General features: G+C 54.9%; 1 protein-coding gene across 4 annotated transcripts; it reads right to left on the bottom strand.

Annotated features, from left to right (window-relative positions):
* On the bottom strand, window positions 1-18,704 carry garre1 (granule associated Rac and RHOG effector 1). 4 transcript variants are annotated; one of them, XM_028955999.1, is made up of 14 exons: window positions 18,651-18,704; window positions 12,927-13,745; window positions 9,080-9,304; window positions 8,832-8,972; window positions 8,666-8,761; window positions 8,424-8,585; window positions 7,446-7,604; window positions 6,039-6,136; window positions 5,798-5,923; window positions 4,738-5,723; window positions 3,246-3,411; window positions 2,210-2,347; window positions 2,046-2,124; window positions 1-1,957 (listed from the first exon to the last, which is right to left on the bottom strand). In XM_028955999.1, exons 2-14 carry the CDS (start codon window positions 13,419-13,421, stop codon window positions 1,631-1,633), a joined length of 3,198 nt encoding a protein of 1,065 aa, XP_028811832.1. In that variant the 5' UTR covers window positions 13,422-13,745; window positions 18,651-18,704; the 3' UTR covers window positions 1-1,630. The 4 variants fall into 4 exon arrangements, with proteins under 4 accessions (XP_028811832.1, XP_028811831.1, XP_028811834.1 ...); XM_028955998.1 differs by having other exon boundaries at window positions 17,742-18,658; XM_028956001.1 differs by lacking the exon at window positions 18,651-18,704 and adding an exon at window positions 18,502-18,569.

Below are 18,704 nucleotides of genomic sequence, written 5' to 3'. Positions count from 1 at the left end.
TATTTCCTTTATTCATTTTCCTTTATTTTATTTTTTTTTTTGCATTGCTGGTACACTTGGAAAGAGTCAGTTGTCAGCTTCAGAGAACAATAAGCAACATAAGCCAAGCAAATCCCCTTCATATCTTCAGTCAGGGTAACTTTAGTATTTTTTCTTCTTTTTTAAACCACTAGTAAACCATTTGACACAGCTGAAAAATGCTAACAGTTACAGTCCAAGGTCTTTAGAAGGCTGCAACAGGTCAGGAGGTCAGGAGAACAGACAAAAAAAAAAAAAAAAAAAAGCAACAAACCCTATGTTCTGATTGTGCAAAGCACATAACTATAAAAGATATATTTATATTTATATACAGCAAACAATTCTCTGTAAACATGGTAAGTATGTTAGTTTTCAGAAAACATGGTGTCATATCATAAATACAGGCAACATTGGCATCTGCAAACATCACAAAGTTAACATTCCGGGCCGCGGTACGGCCCCTCGCCGTAGAAACCGCAGAAATCTGGGCTTGGAAAAAAATACCCCTTAAAATGTTTAGTGTTTTATCATGGCATATTTGGTAACGTTTTTAAAGATATATGGTAAAGTTAATCTCTGTATGAAAGGGGGGAGGGGGAATGTGCTTTTCACATCTTGGAGGGGGGGGTAAAAATAATAATGTTTTGCTTAATGTATGCCTATATTACGCTAACATATACAGTAATGGTATAACATGTAGGAAAATACAAAAATAAGATTAATACTGTCAATATTTGTACAAGAAAAATATATTTTAAAAGGAACAAATGTTATGTTTCTTTAAGAGTTAGTGTCATTCCAAAGAAAACAGCCGATCTGACAGATGGAGTGTTTGATCACAGACTTCCTCCCAAGGTTAGAAACTGTGGGGGTACGCCGCCTTTTATTATTCCGCCCCGGACTCCCCTTAACGACGAAGCACCAGTCATCCTCTGAACAAACGCTTTGGTTGGAAAAATAATAATTTGCAAGTGCTAGGTTCGTATCGACATGGCACGCGTTCACCGCTATCGTGGTAGTTCCGTCGGTGGTTGGAGAAAAGTAGCGCATCTCTTCCAAATGACACCGCTGCAAGGATGATTATATTTCTGCCGAGCCTGCTCGAAGCCGCTTAATAAAAAGAAGTATTTATATTTCGTGTGGAGTCATTTACAAGCCGTGGAAACAGTACGCTGGAGCTGTAGTCTGGGTCACCTTACATGACGTTTGGCAGTTACAGCTATTTAGGACACAGTATTATCATATCATAAAAAAAAAAAATTAATAACTCCCCAAAAACAGCACACACACACACACACACACACACACACACCTTCAGCTGCTGTAGCTAAAGGGGATGAGTGCACCACAGCCATGCAGGTCACAAACGCTATGTGGCAAGTAAACCGATCTGCAGGTCATCATGCATCTCTCCCTGCCGGGACGGCGCTCCGGGGGACGCGTGACACGTCCTCAGGTGGGCGCGCCGCGACCTGACCGGTGCAAATTAGCCTTTAAAAAAAAAGAAAAAGAAAAGAAAAAAAAAAAAAAAACGAGGACGTGGGAGAACATGAACAGCGCCGCGGCAGTACCGCCGGTCGCCAGCGGGGGCGCGCGGCTACCGCCAGTGGGCTCAGTACTGAGGCAGGTAGGAGGGGCGGTGCTCGTGTTTGAGGGGGAAGGATTTGAAGCCCTTGCTGATGGGTTGCTTGTGCTGTGTGGCTTGCTGCTGCTGCTGCTGCTGCTGCTGGGTGAAGGGGAAGCTGGAGGACATGCCGCTGGAGGGGGGACAGTCGCTGGCGGTGGACCACACCGGGGACTGCAGCATCTGCATGGAGTCGCCCCACTGGGTGGAGGGGATCGTCATGTGGAACAAGGAAGAGCTCGGATTGGGCATGGTGTTGGCGTGGGACGAGTGCTGCCACGGGGCTTTGGGGGGCCAGGTCTTCGTTTTGCTGTCCTGCAGAGAGACATTAAAAACAGAAACACGGTCCATGAAAACGTAACGCGCCTCCTCGCAAACGCCACGTCCCCACACCAGACATTACCTGGCCGCTGTCGTCGGCGGCGTGATGGAGGGGTGGAGAGGGCAGCGTGCAAACTTCCTGCTCGCCACAGCTGTGTTTCCTGTACGGGACACGGGGCGTCCACGTCAAAAACAAAAACCCGCACACGCGAAGCGGAACTTGGCAAAGGAACGAAAAAGCTGCACCTTCTCTGCTTGACAGCCGCGACCAGGTCCGGCCCGGAGAACATGGAGAACAGGCTGTCCCCGTTAGCAGAGGACGTCTCGTCGCTGGAGCTGGCCGAGTCCCCCTGAGTCGCTGACCAGCTGCTGTTCACAGTCTCCCTGTTTAACAGTTCAGAACAAAGACACGTCTCGGTGAAATCAGAACTGGTCAAGGTCCGGCTGTCTTCTGAAGTGCGTTTCTACCGAGCAAATCTGATGCTGCTTGGATTCGGCGCTACGGAATAAGCATTTTATTTATTTAGTTTTGACCGTGAATTCGGTGAAATGATTTCACAGCATTTCTTCCTGAAATTGGAACATTTATCTGTTCCATTACTGTTCTTTTACCACCACAGACTTCACGGCTGGACTTGCGGTCTGAGGAACTGCCCTGAAATGGTGACGGGGAACAAAAGCTCAGAAATGTGTTGTGTGCCTCAGGGGTCCAATCTTGGCCCACTCTTATTTAAATTACGCGAGCGTCCACCAAGATAAACCCTAAAATTACGGGGGACTGGGGCAGCGGTGGCCTAGTGGTTAAGGAAGTGGCCCCGTAATCGGAAGGTTGTCGGTTCGAACCCCGATCTGCCAAGGTGCCACTGAGGTGCCACTGAGCAAAGCACCGTCCCCACACACTGCTCCCCGGGCGCCTGTCATGGCTGCTTACTGCTCACTCAGGGTGATGGTTAAATGCAGAGGACAAATTTCACTGCGTCACCATGTGCTGTGCTGCTATTTATCACATGTGACAATCACTTCACTTTATCACTTACTCAGATGTGAGTCTGTAGTCTGTAACTTGTGTTCTGATGGGTTTTTTTTTATGTCAGCTTTAGTCATATCGAGGGTGGTAGGAGCCTAGTGGGTAACACACTCGCCTATGAACCAGAAGACCCAGGTTCAAACCCCGCTTACTACCATTGTGTCCCTGAGCAGGACACTTAACCCTGAGTGTCTCCAGGGGGGGACTGTCCCTGTAATACTGATTGTAAGTCGCTCTGGATAAGGGACGTCTTACCCTTCGTTGTAGTACTCGGGGTGGGACCAGGCCCGGTGCGACTCGTCGGATACGGGCCAGTTGCTGCGGGTGCTGCTTGCCCGCCGGACGTGCTGCGCCTGCCGTTTCTGCTGCATGGCCAGGCTGACCCCCGCCACGTAGCGGGCGAACTCTGGGTCGGAGCCAACTGCGGGTGAACAGAGACAGGCGGGGTCACATTCCGACATCTTTAGCTTTTCTGTGGTAGCGTTCCGGGGACGAGCGCGCCGTCCATTTGTCCAGACTGTCTGCCGTAGCAGAAAAAGCACAAAGGCCGTGGGGTCAGCTGCACACAATGCACTCGGACGAGATAAAGGGCCTACTGCGGCGTGAAAACCGCAGCGGACACGTCCCGCACTCAGCAGAAAATGACAAAACCAGCGCTTCCAAACGGTCCGTTCCAAAAAAATACCGCACGACCTTCATTAAATTGGTCAAAATTTAAACGAAAGCAATTCCCAAAACGCAGAAAAGATGCGCCGGTGCTTATTTTCAGCTCAGCCGGACATCACCGTAGCGACAGAGATATGAAGCTTCACTACTCTCACAAATCGATTCCGATCATCGATTCCTCAATTATCAATAAATCACGTTGAATCCCAACAATTTTCCTACATTCTATATCACTTCATATTATGTTTTCAAATAAGTCAGTGAGATGAGTGGCGGTAACAGCCTAGCGGGTAACACACTCGCCTGTGAACCAGAAGACCCAGGTTCAAACCCCACTTACTACCATCGTGTCCCTGAGCAGGACAATTAACCCTGAGTGTCTCCAGGTGGGGGACTGTCCCTGAAACTACAGGGTGGTAGTAGCCTAGTGGGTAACACACTCGCCTATGAACCAGAAGACCCAGGTTCAAACCCCACTTACTACCATCGTGTCCCTGAGCAAGACACTTAACCCTGAGTGTCTCCGGGTGGGGGACAGTCCCTGTAACTACTGGGTGGTAGTAGCCTAGCGGGTAACACACTCGCCTATGAACCAGAAGACCCAGGTTCAAACCCCACTTACTACCATCGTGTCCCTGAGCAGGACAATTAACCCTGAATGTCTCCAGGTGGGGGACTGTCCCTGTAACTACAGGGTGGTAGTAGCCTAGCGTGTAACACACTCGCCTGTGAACCAGAAGACCCAGGTTCAAACCCCACTTACTACCATCGTGTCCCTGAGCAGGACAATTAACCCTGAGTGTCTCCAGGGGGGGACTGTCCCTGTAACTACAGGGTGGTAGTAGCCTAGTGGGTAACACACTCGCCTATGAACCAGAAGACCCAGGTTCAAACCCCACTTACTACCATCGTGTCCCTGAGCAGGACACTTAACCCTGAGTGTCTCCGGGGGGGGGACTGTCCCTGTAACAAATTTTTAACTAGAAAAATCACCAAACAACCTCAACGTCCACATGGATTACGAGACACCCGCATCCCAAAACCAAACCACGCAGCTGAATAATTGAATAAGGCGTCTCACCTGCGGGGTCGAAGGGCAGCGCGTCCCCCAGCACGTTGAACACGCCTTCGCTTTGGTCGCGGTTGGGCCAGGTGTTGTTCCGCGGCCCTTGCGGCTTGTGGCCCAGGACCTCGGACATGATGCTGTCCATGCAGGTGCTGACCAGACCCAGGCTGTAGAGGTCCGAGCTCAAGTCGGGGAGCCCGGGGGCTCCCCACTGACCCAGGGGCCCGATGGGGGACAGGCCGCCCGGCGGGCCCTGGGCGGCCTGCTGGCCGGAGCCGGTCAGCCACTTGCTTGGCACTCTCTGCTGGGACAGCGGCTGCGGTGGCGGCTGCTGGGGGGAAGACGGCTGCTGCTGCGGCTGCCTGATTGGCTGCAAGAGGTGCTGATAATAGGGCAAGGGCTGCTGGGAAGTCTGGGGCTGCTGGGAAAGCTGCTGCGGCGGCTGCTGCGGTTTGGGTACGGGCAGCTGGAGGTGCTGCTGCGGTGGTGGCGGCGGCGGAAGGGGGTTGTGGGACACGGCGGCCGGGGAGGTCGGAGGCTTGAGTTCCGCCGCGTTGCTGGACGCCACGGAGTTCCTCCGCTTGACCATCGGCGAGGCCTGCTGGGACTTACCCATGTTGAACCCTGAGAGAAAGTCGATGACGTCCTGCATCTCCTGGTCGGTGGGCAGGTTCATGCCCTGCTCGTCCGCCGCGGCGCCGTTGGCCAGCTGGGTCTGGGCGTGGTCCGGGCCGCAGGGAGCCCCGCCCGCCTGCAGCGGGCCCAGGGCCTTCGGCGGCTTGTCGTCGGGGCCGGCGTGGGCGCTGCGGCAGGGCGTGCCGGGGATGGAGTAGCTCCCGCCCGCGTTGGCGCCGCTGGACGAGGTCTTCTTGGTGAACCTGGACGTCAGCTTGGAGATGGTTTTGGGGATGCCGCTGCTGGGGGCCTTGGCGCCGTTGCCAGACGGCAGGTCCGGGTTGTCCCGCTGCAGCTGCATCTGGATGATGGGCAGGTTCTGCTCCCTGTTACCGAAACGCGACAGGTTACGAGTTCGCCCGGCGGGAAAGCGGCCGCGGGCGCGGTCCCGTCCACTCACTTGCGCTCCTTCCAGCGACCGAGGTCGAAGATGGCCGTGTACAGGACGTCCACCGAGCCCAGCGTCTTCTCCGGGTCCAGGCTGCGCTGCAGCAGGGACATGGTGGCCGGATCCTCCTTCAGACACCTGCGCGGTACGGAAGAGCTCAGCACCTCGGGGCAAGTTTCGAACCGTGGACACGTGGACAACGACGAGACACGCGGACATGAAACAGATATAAGATCAACAGGATCTTCCTCACCAGGTGGAGGGCACCTGCACCACGACCCGCGACCCCTCCAGCGTGATCTGCGGCGCGTAGGCCTCCTTGTTCTCGATCTGCGCCGTGTCCACCACCACCTGACACGTGGGGACGGAGGAGAACAGCTTCAGGAAGTGACCTCCAGCCAATAAACCGCGAGCTCTTTGAAAGAGGAGGGGGGGGGGGGGGGGCTTCCTGTCTAACAGGACACAGCGGGATTATTTTTAGTGCAGGTGTACCCCGGTGACCCCCACAACCGGGGACACGCTGAGGGTGACCGGGAGGGGAAATGTGGTGAAGGGAATCCAGCTTCCCTGAACACGAGTGTAAACACAGAGAAAGCGATCGTTTTAATTACTGTTGGACAGAAGTCTCCACATAAAAACATCCACTTCAACCCGAAATACATCATACTGATATAAAAAAATAAAAATGGTGTAATAAAGAACTGCGGCTACGACAGTTGTCTTCATTTTAGTAAAAGTGAAAAACGGGTTTTTAACCCATCACCCTGAGTGAGCAGTGGGCACCATGACAGTGTGTGGGGACGGTGCTTTGCTCAGTGGCACCTCGGTGGCATCTTGGCGGATCGGGATTTGAACTGGCAACCTTCTGATTACGGGGCCCGCATCCTTAACCACTAGGCCACCGCAGCCCCTGAAGTCTGTTTCTGCCCATTACCGAACCGGGGACCTTTCGTGAGAACCACTGCACTAGAGAAACTAAAGTCTCGTCTTTACGACAAGTCGTCCTTTTAATCTTCATTAGTCTCAGTCACAGCCAGACTCATAATTAGCAAGTCTCATGGAATTATCTATGACTGTTTTAGTAAATTAAAATTGTATTTTAGTCTAGTTTTTTTAGTAATGCAATTCTATTTAAAAATAGAATTGCATCAATATAGTGCCGAGTACAGAGTAGAACAGACAAAAACTTGTCTATAGACGGACCAATTTCATAATTAAAACAAGGTTAATCTGATTATAATATTACTGATACCGTATAGACTCGTGTTTGACATGCATTCGGTTTTCTTTTCCACGTAATTGTAAAGATCACTTTGTCAGAAATACTGCAGAATAATAATGATAATAACTTGATTAATTGAAAGGAAATAAGCGCTTATTTTGTAAACCACATTTAGCCTCGTTTTTATTCTTGCTGGTCACGTGACCAGACGAAAATTCGAAAACGCTAGTGCCTACACGATGAAAAGCGTTCTGTCTGCTTGGCCAGCAGTTCGCATAACACGCAGGCCCCGCCCCCTCCCTGAGCGGGAGGCCAGTGTGCCCCGAACCAGCCAGATGCTGCAGGAATGCACAGCTGCGCAAAGAGGCGCGCCCGGCGAGCGCCGGTACCGAAACACAGGCCCCGCCCCGGGAGCAAGCGGGCAGAGCGGACACTCACCAGGCCCGCCTGGCCGAACAGCAGCTGCACGGCCGTCTTGCAGGCGCCTCTCCAGCTGGAGGGGCAGACGAGGTTGAGGACCTCCGTGACGGGCAGGTCGTCCCGCAGGGTCACGCCATTCTGACCCAGGGCCTCCTTTATCAGCTGCAGCATGGCGTGCTGGGGGACGGGGAGGAAAAGAAGACGTTCACTCGCCGCAGACGGCCAGATGTTCCGGAACCAGGACTAAATAATTAGATTAGAACGTACGAAATTCATCTTCATTTAACTGTGTCACAACGTAACCTGGCCCACGTTCACAAACATGTAATCTAACTATGATTAATGACTGAATTGGCTGAAGCTGAATTAAAACCGCAATTAAATAATAATGTAACTATTTAAAAATTTTTATTGCCTTGACATTCTGCGTGAATAAAAAGACATCGAGGCAACAAGTTAACCAGCGGACAAGTCTGTATTTGCAGACTTGCATTTGTCTGCTTCAGGACAATCCAACACAATGGGCAGCACATTGAACACAACTCACGAAAGAATAAAGTTATGTTAAAACCAAGCACACCATTGTTTTTCTTGTGAAATTACCAATAAATTTGATGTGTCACATGACCCTCTTTCTATTGGAAAAAAAAAAACAAAAGTTGGATCCAAGATGGCCGACTTCAAAATGGCCACTATGGTCACCACCCATCTTGAAAAGTTTGCCCCCTCACATATACTAATGTGCCACAAACCATTCCCATTTTATTAAGGTGGATCCATATAAATGGCCCACCCGGTACATCACGCGTGGTAAGCAGGGGGTGGTAACAGCCTAGCGGGTAACACATTCGCCCATGAACCAGAAGACCCAGGTTCAAACCCCACTTACTACCATTGTGTCCCTGAGCAGGACACTTAACCCTGAGTGTCTCAAGGGGGGGGACTGTCCCTGTAACTACTGACTGTAAGTCGCTCTGGAGGTTTTTTGCTGCTCACGGTTTTGAGTTTGAGGTTGTCGGACGCCGACTCGTTGAAGGAAACCCCTTTGAGGAAGTGGGAGCCGATCTGCACGGGGATGGTGGGCAGCTCGCACTGGATGGGCTGGGGGGTGGTCTGCATGCGGCCCGCCTGCTGCGCCTCAGCATCGCTGCAGCAGCCCTGCGCGCACATGCACACGGTTAACGGGCGATTGCGCGGCAATTAAATCTCCCCGGGGCTCCGAGCCGCAGCCAACGCACCTGCAGCGCCGCCTCGGCGGACTTGGGGTTGAGGTGGAAGCCGGCCTTCAGCGCGTACTCGCCGTGTCCGAGGCTCTCCAGCGCCGCCCTGTAGGCCTGGGGACAGGAGACATGAAATGAGACGCCGTTCCGTCCGCGCCGGCGGTCCGGGGAGGGGACGGCGGACCTGCAGAGCGCTGTCGATCTTCACGTTGAGCTCCTTCAGCTGGTGTTCGGGGATGGTGGTGTTGTGGGAGCAGAAGAGCTGCTGCACCTGGATACCAGCCAGGCAGCCGTCGCGGCTCCGCTCCCTCAGCTTCGCCGTGGCCTGCAAGGAGACGTTGGGACACTCTTTTAAGGTGGAGACACTGGACGTCCTACGCAGGGACGCATTCTTCGTGGCACATTTGTGGCGGAGTGGGAGGAGCAACATACCTCTGAAGCGCCCTTCCACGACCTGGAGGCCTCCTCTACTTCGGTCAGGGGCCCGTGGCTGGGCCCGGCGCCCTGGGCGCGGGCGTTGGCGGCGGCGGCCCGCTCCTGCGCCTGCGCCAGCGCCTCCGCCAGGCACGACTGCGCCACCGGCTGCACCTTCTGCAGCGCCTGCGACAGGAACTGGAAGTGGACCTGCACCACGGTCAGGAAGCAGCGACCGAGCACCTGCGAAGACCAGAAATCCACACGTAAATCACATACGCTGAGCAGGACACTGTCCCCAGTGTCTCCGGGGGGGGGACTGTCCCTGTAAATACTGATTGTAAGTCGCTCTGGATAAGGGTGTCTGGTAAATGCTGTAAATGTAAGACCACAGAGTCCCAGGTTTGAGCCCCACTTACTACCATCGTGTCCCTGAGCAAGACACTTAACCCTGTGTCTCCAGGGGGGGACTGTGTTCCGCTCCAAGTACAACAAGTCTAGTTGACGAGTTCCAAGTTCACGCCGAGCGCTCATTAGCGACAGTTTAGATGCGATAAGGCATCATGGGGGCGGACCATGGGCAGTAGTGGCCTAGCGGTTAAGGAAGCAGCCCCGTAATCAGAAGGTTGCCGGTTCGAATCCCGACCCGCCAAGGAGCCACTGAGCAAAGCACCGTCCCCACACACTGCTCCCCGGGCGCCTGTCATGGCCGCCCACTGCTCACTCAGGGTGATGGTTAAATACAGAGGACAAATGTCACTGTGTGCACCGTGTGCTGTGCTGCTGTGTATAACAATGACGATCACTTCACTTTCACTTTTTCCCCCCATTTAAAAAGGGTCAAACGGGCCGATCGTTCGCTGCCGCCGCCGGAGGTTTTTTTTTTTGGCCTTTCTCAGGTATGCGCTGGAAATACTTCTGGGCTGAGCAGTCACGACAGAAATATGCTGCCGCGCCGTAACCACAGACAGGAAAAACAAGGCCAGGCTGTCTTCATTCTTATCGCAGCTGACCAGAGGCTCGCGTTCCCCCGGCAGCCTGCGTCCGCGTTACGGTACAACCTCACGCAACGCCGCTACGTTCATATTTCCACCACGTTGTAAAATTCTAATACGGTTTTTCACGGCAAGAGTTAAAAACTAAGCAGCGGAAATGAGCCCGAGATCGGCGCCAACCGGCGCGTTCTTTTATCAAGCTGACAGGGGAAATTGTGACGAATTTAAACTCCGGGCCAAGGACAGCGCGGTTCGGGACTAACATGGCGGTGTTTATTCCAGTCCTCATCTGGGGAGAGGGGCGTGGTGGGTAAATACAAATCGTGACAGCCGGAGGGTGGCAAAACCTTCACATTGGGCCAGACGTTAGAGATTTACCGTGTGGACGATCCAAAACATTTTTTTAATACATTATAATTTACAAATAATAATAATTTAAGACTTTTGAAAGCACGTCCTGTCAAATTTACTCCCTGAAAGGTAGTGAAAGAAAACTTCCACAATGGTGGGTCAGTGGTGGCCTAGCGGTTAAAGAAGCGGCCCCGTAATCAGAAGGTTGCCGGTTCGAATCCCGATCCGCCGATGTGCCACTGAGCAAAGCACCGTCCCCACACACTGCTCCCCGGGCGCCTGTCATGGTGCCCACTGCTCACCAAGGGTGATGGGTTAAAAGCAGAGGACAAATTTCACTGTGCGCTGTGCTGCTGTGTATCACTTTATCTGCATGACCTTCATAAGAGACTCTTTAGAAGCTCCAACAGGAAAAGAAAAACTGGTATTTTTAATAGTTGGTGCACGATTCACGTCTTCTGAGTGGGACGTCCACACATAATATCAGTGTTGCCCTGATGTGAGCGGGACGACTAGGGCCGGGACGACTAGGGCCCGGACGACTAGGGCCCGGACGACTAGGGCCCGGACGACTAGGGCCCGGACGACTAGGGCCCGGACGACTAGGGCCGGTTCATTAAATCTTTTAAAAATTGCCATCAAAATGAAAAAGTAATTAATTGCCCAGCAGTAAATTTATATTTAAAATAGCCTATTACTCACATACATACATATATATAATAGTTTCACCCTCACTCCACACTATTGTGGCAGTTGGAAAGTGAAGTGATCGTCATTGTGATACACAGCAGCACAGCACACGGTGCACACAGTGAAACGTGTCCTCTGCATTTAACCAGTGAGCAGTGGGCGGCCATGACAGGCGCCCGGGGAGCAGTGTGTGGGGGCGGTGCTTTGCTCAGTGGCACCTCGGCGGATCGGGATTCGAACCGGCAACCTTCTGTTAGGCCACTACTGGCCCCGGAAGTTCGGTGCACAGAACTACTCAGAATGAAGACTGGAATGTACTGGCCAGAGGAAAAAGACCCCAGGCTGTACCCGCTCACGCCGCGAGGCCCTTCAGAACCGCGTCCGCCGCCAGCGCCGCTGCCCGCCAACGCGCCGCCGGACTCCCTTCCGAATGCGACGGAATTAGGGAACGTGGTCGGCGAGCCTTCCCTGCTCTGGGCGCCAGACAGGGACTACGGTTCCGTGAAATCACGTTTATCTTTTTCCCAATTCCACGTTATTTTAAACGTATTTATACACCTAAAAACTGTGCGTGTGGAGCGGACGTGAAAACGAACAGATGCAATATGATAAACCGCATTTAATCACTGTTGTGCTCGGCCATTTCCAGTTTACTTCTGTATGTAAATAATATGAACAAATAAATTAACAAAATAAGTCAAATTGGGGAGACCTGGAATATAGAAATTGTTCTTAAGAACTTGTGCCGGCTTGGCTTGCGTAATGAACCGGAACCCTGGTGATAAAATCCCGTCTGGACTCGGCTGCTTTGTTTCCGCGTCGGAAATCATACGGTCCTACGGGACAGACGAGGAGAGAAGCGCCGCTCCTTCGTGTCCCTCTGTCGGGTTTTAGTCGCCGGGCGACGCCCACGACCCGCCCGGACCTCACTCCCGCCTCACCCCGTCTGCACAGGGCCGGTCACTCGGCAGCAACCCACAAGAAACCAGTCACATCATCATATGCTGGCCTGAGGGCCACGCCCGTTCCAAGCCTCGGACGAATGTACATCGGATGCTAAAGCTAGCCTCCGTTCAGGGGGCGGAGCCTTTGCAGGAAATGGCAATCCATCGGTGATACAATCTAACCCAAGAATGACTACCATTACGAAGGCCCGACCCTCAAATCAAAAATACATTTAATAATTTCAGCATTAAATAATTTTTATTATTATTTTTTTTATATATAATGGGAGTCAGGGCTGGATGATTCCAAAAAGAAAACTGACCGCGATATATTTTCCCAAATTGAGCGACATTTATTACGTGATTAATGGCCAGAACCAAACCATCTACAAACCTCGGATGTCCTGCAACAACGGTGTCACGTAGCTGCAATACACAGGGAAAAATGGCCAAAGCAGATAACCGAGACCAAGCGGAGTTTTGTGTACACGTGGACGCGTAGGACGTAACGGATTATTCCATAATGACGGTCAGCGGTGGCCTAGCGGTTAAGGAAGGTTGCCGGTTCGAATCTTGATCCAACCAAGGTGCCACTGAGCAAAGCCCCGTCCCCACACGCTGCTCCCCGGGCGCCTGTCATGGCCGCCCACTGCTCACCAAGGGTGATGGGTTAAATGCAGAGGACACATTTCACCGTGTGCACCGTGTGCTGTGCTGCCGTGTATCACAAGTGACAAATCACTTCACTTTCACTCTCTTTAGTTTCAGACGTCCATATTTAAAAGCATAATGAATAAGTTACGTAGAACAAGTGAGACGCATGCACAGTGGCGGCAGTGGGCGGAGCATGGAGGGTTCAGGAAGGGGGATGATGGGAAGCCTCACCTCCACGTCCTGCAGGCTGAAGTCGTTCTGGTCTTTGAAGTTGGCCGCCCCGGCGCTCAGCTCCATCAGCATCTTGGCGATCTCGGGCTTGATGGCCGCCGTCAGCCGGCTGGCCGCCTCCATGACGTGTTCCTGCACGTCCTTCAGTTGCATAGCTGCTTTGGAGTAGTGCGAGTTCCTGAAGACGCCGCTGAAGAGGTCGGTGAGGAAGGCGCTGGCGCGGCAGAACACGTTCAGCGCGTCCAGGTACTTGGAGATGCCCTGCTGGATGTCGGCCACGGCCGTGCCGCCGCCCGGGGCGGGCGAGTGGCGGCCGGCGGCCGGCGCCAGGGCCGAGGGCGCCGAGCCCAGGGGGGCGCTGAGGGTGCGGCCGAGCTCGGGCATCTGGTACTGCTGGTGCTGCTGCTGCTGCTGCTGCACTTTCTGCTTGGACCCGCCGAGCAAAAAGCGCCGCTTGTAGTCCATCTTACCTTCCTGCGCGCTGCAACAATGCATACGTTGCCGGGCCGACCCCGGAAGCTCCGCCCACTCCTCCTCCGGACGGCTGCCAGCACCTTCGCCGAACCTGGGACGACCGCGGTTAGGCGCAGGGCGGGTCTACCAGTCCCATGTCCGGCTTCCGCTCATTCCGAACGCGCCTTCCTCCCGGGAACGACTCCGGAGCGCATCGCTCACCCTGCAGAACGCGGGCGGAGGAATCTCGTCTCTTTTATATACACACAGATATACGGCGAGTCCTCGTGGGCGGGGCCTGATCCTCCTCCTCCTCCCGGCTGAGGTAGTTGCTACTCGCGGTGGAAAAGGCCTCTAGGTCGCTTCCTGCATGGGGGGAGGGAGGGAGAGAGAGAGAGAGAGAGGACGGTCAGCGCGGCGTTAAAGGGACGGACGCGGGTTTCCGGAAGGGAGGCGGCGAGGGACTTGTTGTGTAAATCTCGGACGGATGGTCACTCCGGTTTCTCCCGGTGACGCGGTCGTGTCATCATGCAAATGAGCCGACGCCACTTTGCATGGCTGCGAGCGTACGAGCCCCTCCCCCTGGCCATGACTCCAATAGAGACTACACCGGCCGTGATTGGCCCGTGGAACGGGGTGGGGCGGGGCTTCTGCTCCGGGGACAGGAGGACCGCAGAGGAAGGCCTTTCCTCAGGATGCACCAGTGACACCCGCGTCACCGCGCCGTTCCACTGACCTCCGAAGCCCCCGCAGGACTGAAACAACACGCGGAAAACGAGGAACCCGGACGGTTCTGCCGTGAAGAGTGAAGAGTGAACAGGAAGCAGACACCAGATAGGCGGAGGGCCGGCACGGCGCGGTACTGCCAAAACTGCCGTCGAGGTCAAAACAAGCGGGACAGAGGCGGACCCTTTCCTCAGAAAGAACTCGCTGTTTTGGCCCCGGCTGGCTGAGTACCGCGGGAACGTCCCCTGGCCAGGACACACGTGACCAAAAAAAAAAAAAAAAAGACCGTTGATGATCCTGGTACCGCGGGTTCATCAATCTTCCGGTCAACATGGCGTGCCGTGCGTACATCAACCAGGAGACGAACTTAACGATTTAATTATAGCAAATGGCTGCAGTATAACGAGGAGTTGTGGAGGCCGTACGAGCTCTCAACGACCACGAACACACTCCAGAACTTTCCCTTTCAATCACTTGTGGACTCCACCCCCCCAGAATTTTTACTTTTATATTTTTTACTCCTCCACCCCACAGGTTACACATGTTTTATGTTTTATGTTAAAGACGTAAAAGTGTAATATTTGGCTATGTTTACAATATTTGCATATTGGTTCATTGTTTACTTGCAACATTTGCATTATTGTGCTCTGTACAGTCGCTAAAGCATTTCACCGCATATCGTACCGCGCATGGCCGTGTACGTGGCAAATAAAGTTTCAATTCAATTAGAAATTCCAGGGGGTCTGAATACTTGCCGTACGTACGGCACAACGAGCAGAAAAATCTAACCGCGTCTCCTCTGTTTACTTCGTACGAGTCACGTGACCACAGACCTTCCATTTCTCAACCGCAGCCTGTCCCTTTAAAAGGTCAAAGGTCACCCCACTGAGGCGCTCCGACTCGGAGGGCAGCCCTCACCCGGCGCGCCGTTTTTAGACTCGAACCCCCGGCGCCGCCGTCCTGTCCACCCAAACAAACACGTGGGACAGGAGGGACGTCCCGCCGGCTAATGTTAGCTCGGCGTCTCAGCTGCTACGCCCGGCCAGGAAGGAGGGGGGGGGGGGGCGTTCGGGTTTCGTCCGGCCGGCTCCGCGGCCCAGACTCCCCCGAAACGTTTTACAGATCGCCGCCGTCACCGGGTCGGGGCCGCGTCCCCGCCGGGACAGCTGGCCGTCGAGCCGACTGCTTCCTCCTCGTCCCGGTGCTGCCGGGCGCCCACCGACTGTCCAGAGCCCCACGCCGGCTCTATTTCAGCCGGCGCTGCCAAAACAGCTGCCCCCCTGCGCCCCCGTTTTTAGCACCTCGACGGTCGGCCCTAAAAACGTCCCCTACATCTGTTGCCAATGAAGGCCGGAATGCACGTCCCGCCGCGCCCTCGTCTTCCTCCCGACCCACTAACTAACCGGCCACCGGCTCCGGTAGAACCCTGTTAAACTGCCGGCGTGGGCCGGCGTGACCCCGGCGGCGCGATACCGAGGTTCCCCGCGGCGCAATCGGCGCGACTGCGGGCAAAAGAAGCCGGAAAAGTTTACAAAGTAAAAACGAAAAGAAAGTTCCGCCTCTCCTGCTCCTACCGGACAAAAACGGAAATTATTCAGCGTTCGCCGTTTCCGATCGGCCGCACATTTCACGCGGCACAAAATATTCAAAACGGGGACACAGAGCACCGACGGGAGGGTCGAGTTTCAGCCCCGCGTTTTCGGACGGGTCACGTGATGGCCCGGGACCAGAATAGCGCCATTGTTCAGATAAACGGGAGTGAGGCGAACGTAAACCGGAGACGTGTTCTGGACCAAGACGGCGGCCGGAGCGGCGGGGCTCTTTCAGGAACCGGGGTCACCGCTGAAGTATGAGGGCCCTTCCGCGGCCCCGTCCAAACCGCCACCAGAAGCGCTGCCCTTCGGACCAAGCGCCGGGGTTTCTTCACCGCGCAGCCGAGTTTACGGCCACGAGCACGAAAAAACCTCCATCTGTCCAATCACTGAGCCCCCAAAACAAGTGGGGGACCCCAACTCAACTTCCCCTGGAGTGGAGTCTCGGTCCAAAAAACAACAGATATATATTCAGAAACGAGGTCCGCAGAACTCAGAAAACGTCCCACGTATGACCTACATACATATCCAGAAGCTAGAAAAATATAACTCCACTCTGTCCAATCACTGAGCCCCCAAAACAAGTGGGGGACCCCAACTCAACTCTTCCCCTGGAGTGGAGTCTCGGTCCAAAAAACAACAGATATATATTCAGAAACGAGGTCCGCAGAACTCAGAAAACGTCCCACGTATGAGCTGCATTGATCTCCAGACGCAGGAAAGCGGAAACCGCATGAAAGAAAGGAACATTGCGGGGACCTGGGACACGGGAACGTATTGAACTGGAACCGCTGGCGGTCCGAACTCGACACCGGCAGCCTCCTCCTCGCCATGGGTCACGTTGCGTTGGCTCCGCCTCAACCAGCGGGCAGCAGCGGCTAAAAAGGCGAATTTTGATCACGATTGGGTGAATGACACGACGGCGTTAATTATACATGTATAACGTTATATAATGTTGAGTTATGTTAAGTAGGCGGAGTCTGCAGCGCCTGACAGCGGTCAACTTTTCAGCTCTCGGTCCTCTACAAGCGCCACGCCAGCCTCGGGTTAATCGTCTCGTTTTGTCTTTACGCTTTTCTGGTGCGATAAAGTTAAAATTCGGTTCCGAGCTGCGTTGCTTTGGCGGAATTGTTAATTTTGACGTTTCCAGTGAGCTGCAGAATGTGGCACCGCGAATCCTGAGCAGGAAAAGAGGGAATCAGGAACCGGACGAACTGTTTTAAATATTAAAATGTCGATCAAATCAGGCAAAATAATATGAAAATTGTTCTATAGGCCGATGTTGCATTCAGCTGCCGAACATCTCCATGTTCGCAACAACAAATCGAATGAATGCCGCCTGCAGGGGTCAGAGGTCACATGCCGCCCAGCAATGTTGCACTGTCCTGGGGGCTCGAATCCCAGCCGCGGACGTCTGGACGTCTCCGAAACGCGATTGGCTCGTCACTTGGAAGGGGAGTGGCCTCGGCCACCGATGGGGACACCCGTGGAGTCTCAAGAGGAGCGTGGCCCTCTGGGAACCCCCATTGGGGGGCGGGATCAGCTGGCCACATCATCTCCGGTACGCCAGAACCGCGGTTTCCTGTAGAAGCGGAACGTCAGGTGGCGTTGGCACGTGGACCCCGGGTCCGGATGGCGGTCGGAACAAGGCGGGGTTAGGCCCGGAGCGCCCACCTGCGCCAGGTAAGGCCCTGCGGTACGCCGCAACAACAAGCGCATACGTTATAACGGAATCGCCACCGTCCCCACGCAGGCTTATGCTGTGGGCATGAGCCCCCCCCCCCCCCCCCCCCGCGCTCCCGCCACCCATGAAAGATCCCATTGTGGCGTGGTGGCGGGCCGCGAGAGCGCCGGGTATTCCCAAACCTGGAACGCTCTGTTACGGAAGAACAATCCCAACGCCCTGTCAGGTCCGGACGGGCCGCGGGGAGGCCACCGAGCCTGGGGACAGCAGTGCATGTGGGTCACAGCTGAGGTCACTGCAGGAGGGATCAGGGTGGACACGCCCGGTCACCTGGACACAAGAAGGACGGGGGACCCTTACCGAGCTGTCGCCGCTCTCTGTCGCGCCAGCCGAGCCGCGGTCGGTGAGCGGAATTTATCAACGCGGCCACTATTTGGCAGGAAGGCGCGGCGGAATCCGCGCAGGCGCGCTGCGGCGGTTTCGTCGAAACTCGGCCGGGCGGCGAGGGGCCGCGTTCCAAAAAACCCGCGGCGACAAAAATGACGAACCGTCGACCGGCACGGAACCGCCGTTGGCGCGTCGTGTCCGACCTCGCTGTCGCTGCGCGGCTCCTTCTCGACACCCTGCGTGGGGAACTCGGCGGTGCTTTAGGAAGCCCCGCCTCCCGCCGGGAGAAGCCCCGACTCTCGCCGACGCGCCGCGGCGTGACGTCACGTCCGACGTCGCCGGTAGGTGTGAAGTAGGGGCGAGCGCAGCGATTTGAGACGCGGCCCCGGGGAGCACTATATGGCAAGGCGCCGCCGATACGGCCTTTAACGCCCCGAACGCAAATAGCGGCCGACTCCGGAGAGGTTCGGAACGAGAGACGCGACGTTACGTGGACGGTTAAAACTGGCGACGGGCGGACCGAGAGGGGCGTCCGGCCGGCCAGCTAGCCGCGCCGAGCCCGTCACACGAGAAACGGCGTCAAAGCGACGGTGTTATAAACCGGGGGACCGACGGAGAAGGCGGGCCGCGGCTCGGACAACTCGAACAGACCGAAGCGCCCCCCCCACGACGCGGCAACTTTCGGCCAAAAGCGTCCGCGCTGGGCGCCGCGACGGCGGGGGTTAGCGGGTACCTTCGCGGCGCGTCCGCTCGGCCGCCGGCCGCCCGCTCCTGGCGCGTATAGGAGCGAGCAAAAAATACCACGAACTGCGCATTTAGCACCGCGCCGTGGAGAGAAAACGACAAAAGAGAGGAAAAAATGTTGACGATCGCGTCCCTCACCAGTCAGATATGCGTCCGCCCCTGTGACAGCAGCGACGGCGACGATCCGCTTCC

The sequence above is a fragment of the Denticeps clupeoides genome, chromosome 16 (genome assembly GCF_900700375.1).
Source record: "Denticeps clupeoides chromosome 16, fDenClu1.1, whole genome shotgun sequence".
Classification (NCBI taxonomy): Eukaryota; Metazoa; Chordata; class Actinopteri; order Clupeiformes; family Denticipitidae; genus Denticeps; species Denticeps clupeoides.
This window is presented reverse-complemented; position numbering and strand designations above follow the sequence as displayed.

Coding starts and splice junctions, on each gene's coding strand:
- garre1 (XM_028955999.1), bottom strand. CDS start 13,421: ATGCATTGTTGCAGCGCGCAGGAAGGTAAGATGGACTACAAGCGGCGC. Junction 9,305..12,926: donor TCAGCCTGCAGGACGTGGAG/GTGAGGCTTCCC, acceptor TGGTCTTCGCAG/GTGCTCGGTCGCTGCTTCCT. Junction 1,958..2,045: donor CCGCCGACGACAGCGGCCAG/GTAATGTCTGGT, acceptor GTCTCTCTGCAG/GACAGCAAAACGAAGACCTG.